Genomic DNA, 16504 nt, shown 5'->3' with positions numbered 1-16504 from the left:
CTGATCCGCAAGAGTTAAGGTGGACTTAATGGCAACTGGGTTCCCTTCCTTGTTTCACTTCTCCACTCCCCTACTGATGTTTTCTTTCACCTCCCAAACAAATCAAGAATCTTTGTCTCACAGTATGCTCCCAGGGAAATCTACTTCACCTATTTCACATAGAAATTTATAGGCATCAGGCATGAATACCTTCACACCTACAAGGTAGACATGGTGAACAAGAAATGAAAGATCAAAGACCACAGCCTTCAGTATGGATTGCACCTCAGTGTAAAGAAAAGAAAAATCCTTACCACTGGACCAATAAATAGCATCATTATAAATAGAGAAAAGATTGAAGTTTTGCTTGGATGCACAGTCAACAGCTCATGGAAGCAGCAGTCAAGAAATCAAATGGCATATTATATTAGGCAAATCTGCCACACAAGATCTCTTCAAAGTTCAAGAGCAAAAATGTCAGTTTGAGGACTAAGGTGCTCCTGAACCAAGTCATGATATTTTCAATAGCCTCATATGCATGTGAAAGTTGGACAATGAATAAGGAAGACTGTAGAATTGATGTGTTTGAGTTATGGAGTTGGAGAAGAATATTGAAAGTACCATGGAACACCGGGAGAGCAAACAAATCTGTATTCGAAGAAATACAGCCCGAATGCTCCTCAGTAGGCAGATGGCTAGACTTTGTCTCTCATACTTTGGGAATGTTGTCAGGAAGGACCAGTCCCTGGAGAAGGACTTCATGCTCGGTACAGTGAAAAAGAGGAAGACCCCAATGAGATGGAGTGGCAGAGTGGCAGCAGCAATGGGCTTAAGTGTAACCACTGTTGTGAGGATAGCTCAGGTTCCGGCAGCTTTTTGTTCCATTGAGTCCTAACTGACTTGACAGCACTTAACAACATCAATTTGTTATTTACCAGTAGACCAGGGGTTGAGAGTTACTTGTAGTAGTTTGCCAAAGTTTGCATACCTTGCATTAGAGAATTGTAGTTGGAAATCCAGACAGGGACTGGATTTTTAGGAAAAGGAAAGCTTCTAACCAGATCAGAAAAATTAGCTAACATGCCTAAGATTTCACAGTCGGGAAGAGACAAAGCTGGTATTTAATCCTAATCCCAGAGTCTTAACCACAGGGACAAGTGGAGGGTGGCAGGAAAGAGGGACAGGTCAGAGAGATGGCAAGATCTTCAGGAGAAGTATACGGAGAACTGTAAACAGCATGGATGCATTATCCTTTACAACTTCAACAACTTTAGTGGCAGAAAGCTGGCTGCCACCCAAAAAGTGTGAATGCAGAAAGCTAAATTCCTAATCTGCTTTTTAACCTTTGATTCTGTCAGAACTGAGTTTTAAAGAATTTCCTTGAAAAACAAAGCTCTCCCTCCCCCACTGTGTTTCTGGAGTTGTCAGAGAAATTGTAAACCTTTAATAAATTTATTGTTGCTATGTGCTGAGTTCCTTCTGATTCATAGTGAACCCATATAGGTTTTCTAAGGAGTGACTGGTTGGTTTGAACCAGCCTTGTAGCTAGCAGTCCAGTGCTTATCCTACAGCGCCACACAAGGATTCCTTAAATAAATAGCAGCAAACAGAATCCTCTGGAAGCTCTCAGACACCTCTGCAATCTGTGTACTAAAGAGGAGTGGAGAAACCTACCATCTCTTAAGTATTTCATGGTTTAAACGCCTTGTTCCCCAAAACTCAAGGACTCAGTGATCCGCCTCAATATTGAAATTGTGCTAGGGCTAAAGCTCAGATAGAACCAAGAAGTAATCATCAGTGTGGCAGGAGCTTCCTGAAGCAGGCAGACCCAGTTTTTGCAGTATGACCCCACATAATCCCAATCGTCCCCATGAGTTTGTCCACCTGTCCCCTTTACAATAACAAAGTGACAAGCAGCAACCAAAAGAACGAACGACTTATCCTGAAACAGTCTTTGCAGACCTATGGGAGTTTTATTTCTATGGTGGGAGCAGGTTAAAGGTGGGAGAGCAGCGCGCCATCCAGGCAGGGTGGAAGACGAGGCTGATCCGAGGCAGGCAGAGCGCCGCGTCACCGTCGCTGGGAGAGACGCTGCGCTACCCAATAGGCAGAGGCGCTGTTAGCAGCCTGGTGGGAGCAGAGATATAAAAGTGCTGAAACAAAACCTGAGTGTGTCAATCGAGGGCTGGTGGCAGCCGGCTGAGCCCTGGAGACTGAGAAGCGCGCTTCACTCAGTCGGGAAGGTTCCCCTCCTTTGGACAGCCGGGTGGCCCCTTCTCCCTACACCTGGCTGCCCACGGGGCCTTGAGGCGGGGTCCGGACTACAGGATCCCGGGGAGGAGTGGCCCCTGAAAAATGCTCCCTCACTTCTTGCTGCTCTTCCTCCTGCGCTCGGTGCAAGCCACTGAGCACCCGGAGGGCCGCGGGGACAACCAGAGCTTGGAGGCGGTGCTGGCTGCGCCCAACGCCTCGCACTTCTTCTCCTGGAACAACTACACCTTCTCCGACTGGCAGAACTTTGTGGGCAGGAGGCGGTACGGGGCTGAGTCCCAGAACCCCACGGTGAAAGCCCTGCTCATCGTGGCTTACTCCTTCATCATCGTCTTCTCGCTCTTTGGGAACGTTCTGGTTTGTCATGTCATTTTCAAGAACCAGAGAATGCATTCGGCCACCAGCCTCTTCATCGTCAACCTGGCCGTTGCGGACATCCTGATCACGCTCCTCAACACCCCCTTCACTTTGGTGAGATGAGGGCGGCTCGCCTTGCACCAGCTGAGCTGGCTGTCCCTGGCTCCTGCTCGGTGGCTGTCTTAGTCTCTCAACTGTCGCTCCTTTTTTGCCTCAGATTTCTGTTTCTCTCCCAGTCTCTGTCTTTCTGTCTCTGTTATTCTCTGTCTTTCTTCTGCATCTCTCTCTTTATCTTTCTTGTCGCTCCACCCCCATCCACCATTCCTGTGTCTGAGTGTTTTTCTTTCTCCTTTGTCTATTACTCTCTCTTAATCTTAGTCTCTTTTCTCTTATCTCTAATTTCTCATTTTTCAGTTCTACTGTTTGTCTGTCTCTAGTAGTATCTCTGTATCTTCACTCTCCTTCTGCCCCTCTTCTCTTTTCTTTCTCTTTCTGAAGTCTCTCTGTCCTTCGGCTCTGTCTTGTCTCCTGTGTGACTCTCTGTCTTGGTGTGTCTCTGCTCCTCTCCTCACCTCTTTATGACTCTTCTGTGCTTGATGTTTTTCCACCTCTTTTCTCTCTCCCCGCACCTTTTCATGCAAAGTTGCTTGGTACAGTTAACAGCACTGGGTCAGTGATTAGAGTACCCCAATCAACTATGAATGAATTCCCATTTTTCTGTCCTCCCAATGGGTCTGGGTGTGTTTGATAATTGAATAGTAAATCCAATCCCTTGGAATGTCTACAGAGATTTCTAGGTTAGCCCTTCTCCTCAGAGTGAAGCCTTTTCACCATTCCCCTATCCCATGGGATGCTGCTTAGTGTCACAGCTGGAATAGCAAACAATTGATCCTTATGTACATTTTCCTGGACAGCATCTTTAAATTGCATTTGCCATCTGTGGGGTGACAGTGAAGTTGTATATGAGGTGTGTGTTGGGGAAGAGATAGAGTGAGATGGGCCTGCCTGCTGAGTGGGGGTGGGCAGGGGTACTTGTACACTGGTGGTAAATGGACTTCCTCCCCAAACCTGCTGCAGCAGTTGTATACTTTCTGCCTCTCTGAGGTTCTCAAGGAACCTTGTATGTCTTTGAAGGCTTTGATTGGGGAATTATAATGCCAATTATAATACCTCATGTTTCTGAAGCCCAAGTTATTGTTTTTCACTTCTAGAATAATTGTACTGTCATTTGAGTTATTGCCAAAGCAGTATCTGTTCACCTCTCCCTCTTTCTTACATAATCGGAAATAGCAGACAAAGATCAGGAAGGCCCCAAAGTGCCCACAAGTCCATCCACCTGTGTAAATGTCCTTCCATACCCTGAATTTAAGAAGTACTCTCACATTCCTCTCTTTTTCTCACCTCTGAGAAGATTATTCACATTCTCAAATGAGGAAACAAAGGCACAAAGCAGTCTAATTGGCATCAATGGGCAGAGTTAGGACTACATTTACAGTCCTTGACTCAAGTCCAGAAGTCTGTTTAAATTTCCAGCTAAGGGGTGGATAACCTTGGACCATGTTTAGTTTCCACTGCTCCAAATCATAAAACTTTCTTGCTTTCTTCCTAGTCTATGTCCATCCTATTCATGGTACTCAGGATCCTCTGGGCCACAACCAAAGACAAATACCCCATATCCCCTCACTATCTCAGAGCACTGAAGGTCCATATTTCTGGTTCCCATTGACTCCCCCATTGGTTTCTGATCTGAGAATCTCCAAAGTTGGGCTGGTTAATCCAGGAAAACAACAGTAAGACTCCTGGATTTTGTGTGACTACAAAGTCAGGGAACACAGTTAGCTCTGCAGCAATCACAAGTGGGGCATAGGGGCTGGAGAAAGAACTCACGGATCCAAGGCCAGGCTGCAGCAAAGAGCTAGCAACCCCTGTCACAGAGGAACTCTACTGAGAGAAGGGATCCTATAGTCCTTGAGAACCTAGCATCCTCAACAAGATGATCTAAAGCATCTTGGACTTGGAACTTGGCCCAAACATCTGCCCCAGTCAAAACCCCATTAGGGCATGCAAAATGCTGGCAACTAGGGGGTATGGGAGAGGAAGGGTCTCCTAATCTCTCAGCTTGCTCAGGTTCTCAGATTGGGTAAGGTGTCCTGCCTTCAACTTGGTTTGTGATAATATCCTTCCACCCTTGTCCCCCTTCCTATCCACTTTACACATGATAACCAGCATGAAGTCCTGTTCTGACCATCGAGAGAAAAGCAGTTACTTATAGTTCCTATGATAGAGGTATACACAAGGCTGGTGGAACCTGGAGAAGGAGTCAGGTATCTTGATCTGCAAGAGTTCCATGAGAGGGTCAAAGGAGAGCATACAAAGGACATGCCATGCCAGCTGGGCCTGTTGTTGTTGTTCGTTGCTGTTGAGTCAGTTCCAACTCATAGCTACCCTATATGTACAACAGAACAAACACACTGCCTGGTCCTGCACCATCCTCACAATCTGGATGTAGAAAGGTCCCAGGTCAAACTAAGTACTCAGTGTAGACCAGGAAGTCAGTGCAGATGACCAGGAAGAGTCCAGTCAAGGAAACATTGAAATTCATGGTGTGTTGAGGGAATGTTGAATGGTTCAATAATTGGAGTAGAGAAAGCTGAAACACAGTGAAGGAGTAGGGTAAAGGGAAAGAAAACTGGGAAGGATACCAGAAAGGAAGGCTGGGCCCAGGTTGTGAATGGGCCTAGACACTCTGGTAAAGTAGCTGGCTTTGATCTGAGAGCTACAGGGAGTCCCTGAAAATTCTGAGCTGGATGGTAACAATAATCAGATTTTTGGTTAAAAAAAAAATGCCGTCAGCAATGCAAAATTAAAAAAGACAAGATTGGAAAGCAGGGAAAGATGTTAGGAGTCTGGAGTAGTCCAGGTGAGATGAGGGTGGATTCAGCAAAGAGCATCGATTTGGGATTGAAAACCACTGAGAGGCAGAGCTGGTTGGATCTGGCAATTGACTGATGGTGAGAGGTGAGAAGTAGGAACAGCTGATGGTTCCTGGCTCTATACTATTACTGGACTTCAATGTTTTCCCCCAAAGAGAGTCCACTGTCCTAATTTCATGATGTGGCCAGATTGGACATTTACCACTCTCATCCACATGCTCTGGCCAAATTCTCACAAACCAATTTCCCCAACAGGTCCTGAGATTCCTTATCCAGTGCAAATGCCCTTTGTTCTTTTCTCCACCTGTGCAAATCCTACCTATTATTAAAAGTTGATCTTAGAGCTCTCATAGGTTATGACAATGTTAGGTACCCACTCTGCACTATACACTGTTGTACTACTTTACATGTGTTATTGATCTTGTTTGATTTTATAAGAACTGTGTGAAAAAGTTGAACTCCATTTTACATATGAGGAAAGTGTGGGCTGTACCCACTGCCATTGAGCCAATTCCCACTCAGTGACCCCACAGGACAGAGTAGAATTGCTCCTTAGAGTTTCCAAGACTTCGAGTCTCTTTTTGAAACTTTCATTATGAATACAGTAAAGGTTTACAGAGCAGATAATATTGTAAAACTGATTCAACAAATCACACACTTTGTTTCGTCAAATGATTGGAATCCCCTCCATGTACCAACAGTAATCTCACTTCCTCCCTGTGATTCTCATTTCCATTCCACTCTTTCTCATCCCTTCTGAAGTTTGTCCTTAGGTAAATATTGCTCTTTTGATCTTGAATGGTTGAGCATTCCATGGTGAACATACCTTACTAAAATACTTAATGACAAAGATCAAAGACCACAGCCATCGGTATAGGTTGCACCTCAATGTAAAGAAAACAAAAATCCTCAACACCAGACCAGTAAATAACAGACATAGATGGAGAAAAGATTGAAGTTGTCAAAGACTTCATTTTGCTCAGCTCAACCATCAACACTCACGGAAGCAGCAGTCAAGAAATCAAATGATGTGTTGCATTAGGCAAATATTCAGCAAAGGACCGCTTTAAAGTGTTCAAGAGCAAAGATATTAGTTTGAGGACTAAGATTCGCCTTACTCAAGCCATGGTATTTTCAATAACCTCATATGCATGTGAAAGTTGGATTGTGAATAAAGAAAAGCACAAAAGAACTAAAGCATTTTGAGTTATGGGTAATATTAAAAGTATAATGGACTGCCAAAAGAACAAATCAGTCTGTGTTGGAAAAAGTATAGCCCTAATGCTCCTTAGAAACCATGATAATGAGAATTAATCTCTCATAATTCAGATATTTTATCAAGAAGAACCAGTTCCTGGAGAAGGACATCATGCTTGGTAAAGTGGCAGGTCAGCGAAACAGAGAAAGAGCCTCAATAGATGGATTGGCTCAGTGGCAGCAAAAACGGGCTCAAGCATAGAAAACATTATGAGATTGGCACAAGACTGACTAGTGTTTCCTTCTGTTGTGCGTAGGGTCACTGTAAATTGAAGCTGACTCAATGGCACCCAACAACAACAAATGCCTTACTAGTGTTGTTGTCCTCCCCATGTAACTATCTACTGCGTGACTGAAAATTGGACCACAAGGATGAATTCTGTTCCAGATCTGAAGTGTGGTCAAGGGCTATAATTATAGGCTCCTCCAGTATATTTCTGGCCAATAAGCCAGGTCTTTTAAAATAATTTTGAGTTTTGTTCCATGTTTTCTACCATTCTATCTGGGATCTTCTAATGTGATCCCTTTTAGAGTAGCTGGTAGTGATAGCTAGAAACCATCTAGTTCTTCTGGTCTCAGAATTGTGGAGACTGGTGTACATGTGATGCATTAGTACATTGGACTAGCTGATTCCAAGCATCTTCAGTTTTCATCACTCTTCTTTTGTTCGCACATGGAGAGACCAATAATTGCACTTTAGACAGCCACTCATGAGCTTTTCAGATTCCAGTCGCTCCTCACCAAAGTAGGTTATAAAGCATTGTCTTTATAGACTATGTTATGCCAATTGACCATTGCGTTCCCCAATACTATGGTCCTGACCTCTCAGGCCCAGCAATTCATTGCCTCAAGGTATTTGGTAATGTCTAAGAAGTTTTCATAACTCACCTCCTTGTATGTTCCACCACATTCATAGGTATGTTTGAGGTAAAGGGAAATATTCATATACAAATATCCTCTGTCAAACCTTTATATATTTGTGCATACACTCCCACTCTCCTTCCAATACCCATTCAACCTATGTATCTGTCCATTTATCTACCCTTAGAACACTGCTGTTGCAGGGTTGTGTATTTAATAGTACTTACTTCTAGCTCCTTTAATCTTTACATCCCTCCCTGTGTCTTCACCTATCTTCATCTATCAAGATATCTACAGTACCTTGATCATTCTTCTGGAAACCACCCTCTTGTATATTGCCTTCCTCATCAGCTGAGTTAACATGTGTCTATTCTCTAGCCAGTGAATTATTCACCTTCCATTCCACCCCTGGTAGCCATCAAATAATGTTTCTTTTAGCATGAAAACCTTTTCTTGATTTTTTACAATAGTAGTCTCATACAATATTTGACTAATTTCATTCAGCGTAATGACTTCCAGGCTTACCCATGCTATGAGGTATTACACAGATTCATTGTTACTCCACATTGCATAGTATTCCACTGTGTGTATGTGCCAAAGTTTGTCTATCCATTCTTCCATTGATGGACATTTAGGCTGTCTCCATCTTTTTGCTATTGTGAATAGTGCCGAGATGAACATGGGTGTTCATACATCCATTTGGGTCATGGTTCTTAACTCTTTTGAATACATGCCAAGTAGAGCAATTGCTGGGTCGTACGGTATTGCTTCATCTGGAAGCTTGAAGCTCATCTGAAACCTGTCCACCATGGGTGACCCTGCTGGTAATTAAAAATACCGGTGGCATAGCTTCCAGAATCGTAACAAGCTACCACAGTATGACAAACTGACAGACAAGTGGTGGTACACTCTGTATACATGGACCAAGAGGAAGTTGTTTGAAAATGGGAACACTGAATGGTTTAAAATTAAGAAAGGTGTGCAACAGGGTTGTATTCTTTTACCATACTTATTCAACTTGGGTTATATGAAGCTATATGGCCTCAGGATTGGAAGACGACTCATTAACAATCTGAGATATGCAGATGACACACTCTTGCTTGCTGAAAGTGAGAAGAACTTAAAATATTTACTGATGAAGATCAAAGAGCACAGCCTTTGGTATGGATTGCATTTCAATGTCAAGAATACAAAAATCCTTACCACTGGACCAATAAACAACATTCTTATCAATGGAGAAAACATTGAAGTTGTCAAGGACTTCATTTTTCTTGGATCAACTATCAACACTCATGGAAGCAACAGTCAAGAAATCAAACAATGTATTGCATTAGGCAAATGTGCTGTACAAGAACTTTTTAAAGTGTTGAAGAGCAAAGATGTCAGCTTGAGGACTAAGGTGTGCCTGACCCAAGAGCCATGGTATTTTCAATCAATAACCTCATATGCATGTGAAAGCTGAACAGTGAATAAGGAAGACTGTAGAAGAATTGATGCTTTTGAGTTATGGTGTTGGATAAGAATATTGAAAGTGCTGAAAGAACCAATAGATCTGTTTTGGAAGAAGTATAGCCAGAGTTAATCCTTGGAGGCCAAGATGGCCAAACTTCATCTCTCATACTTCAGACATATTGTCAGGAGGGACCAGTCGCTGGAGAAGGATATAAGGTTTGGTTAGGTGGAGGGTCAGAAAAAAAAGAGGAAGCCCTACAGCGAGATGATTGGCAAACAGGAAGCATCAGTGGGCTTGAGTGTGGCAACAATTGTGAGGTTGGCCCAGGACCGGGCAATGTTTCATTCTGTTGTGCATAGGGTTGCTATGAGTCGGTACTAACTCGATGGCACCTAACAACAACAACAACAACAACAACACGGTATTTCCATTTCTGACTGTTTGAGGAAGCGTTATGTAACGTTTTCCACAGTGGTTGTATCATTTTACAGTCCCACCAGCAAAGTAGGAGGATCCTTGAGACTGTAAATCTTTATTACAAGAACATACAGCCTCATCTTTCTACCTTGGATCTGCTGATGGGTTCGAACTGCTGACCTTTTGGTTAGCTTAACACTTAATCCACTATGTCACCAGGGCTCCTTGAAAGTAAGGCCCTGAGGATCTAAATACTTGCCCAAGGTAACACCTATAAGTAGCAAAAAGACACTGTAAACCACAGCACTGTTCTTTCTGTTTGACTGACTTTTCTGGGTCTTTCTTCATTATCTCTCTCTCCCTGCCTCTGGCCACCTTCACTCCCACCTCATGGCCTCATTCTCCTCGGTCTGGGCCTTCTAGAGGGCACTACTTATTTTCTGTCTTATATATGGGTTACTTGAGCCCTCCTTTGTGTAAACTGGAAACTCTTTGGTCAAGATCCATGTTCCATTTTTGTCAGGCATGGGACATTGCTTGGAGAGGCTGCTCAAATACTAATCAAGTGAGTGAACATCCCTGGGTGTGTGGGATGAGACTGCAGCCTGCTCCTGGGGACCCACACCATCCTGTGAACCTGTTCTCTCTCCCCACTGGAGAAAATTCCTCTGCCTCTCCTGCCCCCACACACATCTCTCTAGAACCCTGGATCTCCTTACCAGATGGTGAGTTCCAACGTCTACTTTACCCAAGATTTGCTATCTCAGACCACATACTGTGTTGTGAGTTTTCAGAATGTCTTCCCCATTCGTCTGAAGTCCATTCATGTAGGTCAAGAATGAACATTCTTAGAACCCAGAAAAACCTGTTGCTGTTGTAAAGTGCCGTCGAGTCAGTTCTGACCCATAGCAACCCTGTATAGGACTTCATAGGAGGAGCTGGTGAGTTTGAACTCCTGACATTGCATTTCAAACCAACTTTGCAGTCCGGAGCATTAACTCACAGTGCCACACCATTTATCTCTAGCAACAGGTTTCTAACAATCTACCAGCCACTGTATCCCACCCTTCACCCCTTCACAGACAAAATTCAGTCCTTACATCGTAAGTCTATAAAGTACAGATTTTTAGATCTTTTTTTTTTTAAAGTTCATAGAGGTTACCTACCTTGCCTGAGAGTGCACCTTATTCAAAATAAGGGGTCTGACTCCAAAGCACACATCCTTCCCAAGATCTCCTGACACCCAACACAGAGCCCAGTCCTACGAGCATGATCAGAGGTTGTTGAATGGAATGAATGGAGAGTGAGAAGTGTTGGAGATGGTCACACATAACCCGTGTTTCAGTGGTATAGAGAAGAAGGGAGAAGGGAGGCCTTGGACTAGAACCCTGGGGGTGGGGAAGCCTTCCACTGGGGGCTGGTATCAGGGTCAAGGACAGGTGTCTCCTGACCTTTGTGGGCTCCTCTCCAGGTCCGCTTTGTGAACAGCACGTGGGTGTTTGGGAAGGGCATGTGCCATGTCAGCCGCTTCGCCCAGTACTGCTCCCTGCACGTCTCAGCACTAACACTGACAGCCATTGCTGTGGACCGTCACCAGGTGAGGGTACTTACCTCAATGATCTAGCCTTCCTGCTCTGGCTTTGCTTTCCAGGGCAAAGAGTTTTACAACAGAGTTGTAGCCTTTTTTCTTTTTTTAAATGAGTGTGTTTTGTCAATACGAGTACTTAGATTGGAGAGAGTACACCGTCTGTTGTCGGTGTTGTCAAAATTCTTCCCCATTTGTTGTTCCAGCAAAGATTTTTGATGTCATAGATTCACTGCTTGCATTTTCAGTCTCAGAAATAGATGAGCTGGTTTGGGGAGCAGAAAATCAAATATGGAAAATCATTAATGGAAAGAGAGGCAAATAATTGCAGTTCAGAGACAGGCTCCTGAACACGAGGTGAAGTGATTGATCACTGGTCCAGGCTGTCGAGGAGGAAGGCAGGCTTGGGTGTCCAGGTGACAGGAGTGGGTGGTGGGGTGTGGGACAGCAGAACTCAAGGTCAGATAGCCCCTGCTTGCTGTCCCATTGTTCTGGAAACACCTGGACTGGCCTATTGAGAACAGAGGAGGACACGGAGGTGCTTGTCCTGGAGGAGTTGGTTCCATACCTTGCACCTGCTAATACAGCGAACCTAGGTTGCATACTCAGGCCTCCATTAAACTATGGAATGGAGAGGTTCCGAACAACTTCCCCAGATCATATACTTCATGAACAATGACGCTGGATTAGGACTGAGGTCTGTTTGAGTTTGACTCTAAACCCAGGCTCTGAACATTAGGCCACCAGCCTTGAGCAGATTCAAGGGTGCCTACAAGCCGTTACTATAAGGCCATTGGCACAGAGAGATGGGATTTATTCTGAGTAGCTCCACAAAGTGCAACAAGGGCCAATGAACAGCAGGTTACAAAGGTGGAGATTCAAACATGTAGTTCAATTTTGATAAAAGATTCTATAGAAGAATTCTGATCAAAATGTAGAACAGAATTTCAAGTTCTCATTGAATCTAGACTCTCTAGAGACATTGAGGCTGAGTGAACTCCCCAAACGATTGCTCTGAAATTATCTTTAAACCTTAAACCAAAAATATATCCGAAGTCCTCTTTAAACCAAACAATAGTTTAGCTTAATTAATCAAGAATGTCTGCTTGAGCATTGTGCTCATTTAAAAAACCATTTCAGTTCAGATTGACGATAGTATCTATGGAGGTTAGACAGGAAGTTTACGGGCAGTTAGTTTATATTAATGGGAGTGGAATGACTTGTCAGTAAAATGGTGTAGTTGCACAATTTGAAGCATATAATCAACATCACTGAATTGTACATGTAGAAATTATTGAATTGGCATGTCATTCTGCTTGTGTATATTTTTTGCAACAGCAACAAAAATAAAATAGCAAGAGAAAGACAGAAAGATTCTAATCTTAAAATGAGAGTGCTTTTAAAAAATTCCCAAGTCTTTATTGAAACCTCCTGGGAGAATTGATTGACATGCAGTAGCCATTCCAAGACGACTTTCAACCTGAAGCCAACTTTATCATAAGTGTGCTGCGGCTGGGCTTTGTTGCAGTTTTAAGCATGGCTCTCATGAACAATGTGACTATCCAAGTAAGAGTCAGTGCAGCTTCCCAGGATAAGTGACGAGAGTCCTCTCTCCATGTCTGTCACTCTCAAAGCCCTTCAGAACCTCAGTGAGCTAGGTTTTGGGGAAGACAAACTCAGATCCCAGGGTGAGTGTATCTCTCTGCTGGCATTGGTGTGAATGCCATCCAGGCTGACTCCTCCAGGTCCTCTCTTGCACCCTGGCTCTGCCTCATATGACTGGCAGAAGGCATTTGATCCTCATAGATTCTAGACATTCTGGAGCCATGCAAGCTGAGTGAACCCCTGAAACTATTGCCCTGAGATTGTCTTCAAACCTTAAATCAAAATATATTACTGAAAATCTTCTTGAAACCAAACAGTACTTAAGCTTAATAGTAAAACATGTCTACCTTGAGCATTGTGGTTTTAAAGAATGATCTATGTGGGATGAAGGATTCCTGGTGTGGCACAGTAGGATCGGCGCTGGACTTCAAACCACAAGATCGGCCATTCAAACTCACCAGGTGCTCCTGGGAAACCCTATATAGGGTCGCCATGAGTCAGAACCGACTTGACAGCACTTAACCAATCCAACAATGTATGGTATCAAGCTGACAACAGCAACTCAGAAAACTTAGATAGGAAGATGTAGGGGCAGTGAATTTAGATTAATAGGGGAGGCACAATTCAGAAAAGGAGGCTGGAAATGCTTGCACAACTGCAAGAATATAATCAAGATCACTGAATTGTACATGTAGAAAGTTCTGAGTATGTTCTGTTTTTTCCAATATAAAAATGATATTTTAAAAGTCATATAAATATTTTTTAAAGTGCAAATAATAATAATAAGGCATTTAAACTGCCGGGTGTGTATGAGCCCAGATGACATCCTCTTTCTGTCCCCTGGAGAAAGGCTGTGGGGTGCAGTTGCTCAGTGCAACTCAGGGGCCCATTGATGAATGTAAGTTCTGTTTGTAAGGAGGTTCACTTACTGGGCAGTGACCAGTAAGTTCCGTCTTCAGCTAATGATGGTTTGCTTATGTTCCAGGTCATTATGCATCCACTAAAACCTCGAATCTCAATCACAAAAGGCATCATCTACATTGCTGTCATCTGGACCATGGCTACATTCTTTTCACTCCCACATGCCATCTGCCAGAAATTATTTACCTTCAAGTACAGGTGAGGTCCAGTTACCCAGTAGGGAGGAGCTGGGGACTTTGAGAGGACTTTTAGAGGCTGACTTCCTGTGTTCTCCTGGACCAAGCATCAGGCACCGGGTGGGATGTGGACAAAGGGGACAGCTAAGTCCCCTCTGAATCAACAAGGTGGTAGTCACTGATGTGTTTGTTCCCTTTGTGTCTTTGCCATCCTGTGACTTGGCCCTTCTCAACAACATGGTTGCTGTTAACTGTTTTGGAGTTAGTCCCTGACTCATGGCAACAGCACACTGGAATGAAACACTGTCTGTTTCAGCACTATCCCCAAGATGTGTTTGGCATTGGACCATTGTGGCCCATAGGGTTTCTAAGATCTTTCTTCCTATTCTGTGCTAGTCTGGATACTGCTGAAAGCTGGTCAGCATCGTAGCAACCAACACTCAGGCCTCCACTGATAGAGGTGTGGGTGGCTGCACACGTGGTCCGTTGGCTGAGAATCAAACCACAATCTCCCACATTTGTTGTTGTTAAGTGTCATCAAGTTGACTACGACTCATAGAGACTCTATAATGTTTCCAAGGAGCAGCTGGTGAGTTTGAACTGCTGACCTTGTGATTCAAGCAGACTTTATTGTCTGGTGCTTTATCCTATTTTGCCACTGACGCCCCTACCCCCAAAAACAAAACAAAACAAAAAACAGTTTTAGCTTCTTTATTCTCTTTCCTGTTTTACTGAGAGGGCAAAAAACAGTTATCAGTTTCTGTCACTAGGGGGCATGTATTCACAAACCGAGATTTGAAACCACCAAGGCCTGATGAAAAAGAGCAATGTTTAAAGCAGAGCTTCAAATTGGTTTATTGGGATTTAACACTCTATGGAGACTTTACCATTTCACCCCAGACACAGTAAATCAGAATCTACATTTGGACAAATTCCCAGGTGATTCTTATAGGTCTTATGTCTAGGATAAACTGATTCCCGCAGCCCTAGTTTAAATTCTTTCACAAACAACCTACACAGAACCATGCATGTGTGTGCGTGTTTGAGGCAGGACTTTCTACCTCTCCACCCTCCGCTCCAGTTCCGGTTTCTTTATTATCATGCTTTCCTAGAATGAGAATTCTTTCTCTCAAAGCACTCAGTTTAAAAAATTTAAGCCCACATGTGTACTACCAGTACATTAAAGGCAATCTTCTCAGCTAAACTTTAAGTTTGGGGAGAGCTGGCCCTATTTCTGATTTTGTTACTACCATGTCCCCAGTACCTAAATGACTGTCTCCATGTAACATGAGGAAGACCCAGGTTCAAGTCCCAGCCATGCACCTCATTAACAGACAGTACCTGCCTGTCAGGGGAGACTTGTGTGTAGCTATGATGCTGAATAGGTTTCAATGGACCTTTCAGACTAAGACAGACAAGGAACAAAGGTCTGCCTGCTTACAGCAATGAATACCCTATGAATTCAGACCCTGTTTGGGGGATGGTGTAGGACTGAATGAAGACTCACTGTCAATATCACCATAATGTCCACATGAGTTGGAGTTGACTCAACAGGAGTAATTACTAAGGACTAGAAATGATACAATGTGAAGAGAATACAAGTATATTTTTTGCCTTCATAGAACTCCCAATCTAATGGAGGAAACAATAATTGTAATATAATCAGATAATTAGACTATAGAATAAAAAGTGCTATAGCAGAGAGATATGCCAAGGGTCTAGTGAAGGGAGAGTCAGTGCTTGTAGGGATGAGCCCTTTTCCACACTCATAACTTTGTGTCTTTCTCCTAGTGAGGACATTGTCCGTTCCCTGTGTCTGCCAGACTTCCCTGAGCCAGCTGACCTCTTCTGGAAGTACCTGGACTTGGCCACCTTCATCCTGCTTTACATCCTGCCCCTTCTCATCATCTCGGTGGCCTATGCCCGAGTGGCCAAGAAGCTGTGGCTCTGCAACACAATTGGTGATGTGACCACAGAGCAGTACCTTGCCCTGCGACGCAAGAAGAAGAAGACCATCAAGATGCTGATGCTGGTGGTGGTTCTTTTTGCCCTCTGTTGGTTCCCCCTCAACTGCTATGTCCTTCTCCTGTCCAGCAAGGTCATACGCACTAACAACGCCATCTACTTTGCCTTCCACTGGTTTGCCATGAGCAGCACCTGCTACAACCCTTTCATCTACTGCTGGCTCAACGAAAACTTCAGGGTTGAGCTGAAGGCATTAGTGAGCATTTGCCAAAGGCTTCCCAAGCCTCAGGAGGACAGGCCGCCCTCCCCTGTTCCTTCTTTCAGGATGGCGTGGACAGAAAGGAGCAGCGGCCGGAGGGGGCCACTAGCTAATAACCTCCCACCCGCCTCTCACCTCCAGTCTGGGAAAACAGATCTGTCATCTGTGGAGCCCATTGTGGCAATGAGTTAGAGGAGGTTGGGAAGAGGTGGGGTTGGCAGTAGGGGTAGATCTAGCTCCAGCTGAGGTTAGAAAAGAGCCTGAGGAGCTAGCCTTCCTTCTCACACACAACCTCAACAGTACTGGAAACAAGTTCACACAAAAGCTGTAGAATTCTTGAGTTTCTACGATACTCTGCTCAGCTTCCCAGCCCCATCTGATATCAAAACTATAAGCAACTACCAACTAGACACATAATTATGAATTCCTACCTAAGAGATGCTGTATCACCCTGGGCCCATGAGC

General features: G+C 43.9%; 1 protein-coding gene across 1 annotated transcript; it reads left to right on the top strand.

Moving 5' to 3' along the window:
* Positions 1–2334: 2334 nt before the first annotated feature.
* On the top strand, positions 2335–16231 carry GPR83 (G protein-coupled receptor 83). Its single transcript, XM_006833739.1, has 4 exons — positions 2335–2721; positions 11000–11125; positions 13704–13837; positions 15607–16231. The coding sequence occupies exons 1-4, from the start codon at positions 2335–2337 to the stop codon at positions 16229–16231; spliced, it is 1272 nt and encodes a 423-aa protein (XP_006833802.1).
* The last annotated feature ends 273 nt before the right edge of the window (positions 16232–16504 follow it).

Source organism: Chrysochloris asiatica, unplaced genomic scaffold (genome assembly GCF_000296735.1).
Source record: "Chrysochloris asiatica unplaced genomic scaffold, ChrAsi1.0 scaffold00008, whole genome shotgun sequence".
NCBI classification, from domain to species: Eukaryota; Metazoa; Chordata; class Mammalia; order Afrosoricida; family Chrysochloridae; genus Chrysochloris; species Chrysochloris asiatica.
The sequence above is the reverse complement of the archived record's forward strand: the minus strand, read 5'-3'. Positions and strand labels throughout refer to the sequence as shown.

Coding starts and splice junctions, on each gene's coding strand:
- GPR83 (XM_006833739.1), top strand. CDS start 2,335: ATGCTCCCTCACTTCTTGCTGCTCTTCCTCCTGCGCTCGGTGCAAGCC. Junction 11,126..13,703: donor TTGCTGTGGACCGTCACCAG/GTGAGGGTACTT, acceptor CTTATGTTCCAG/GTCATTATGCATCCACTAAA. Junction 13,838..15,606: donor TTATTTACCTTCAAGTACAG/GTGAGGTCCAGT, acceptor TCTTTCTCCTAG/TGAGGACATTGTCCGTTCCC.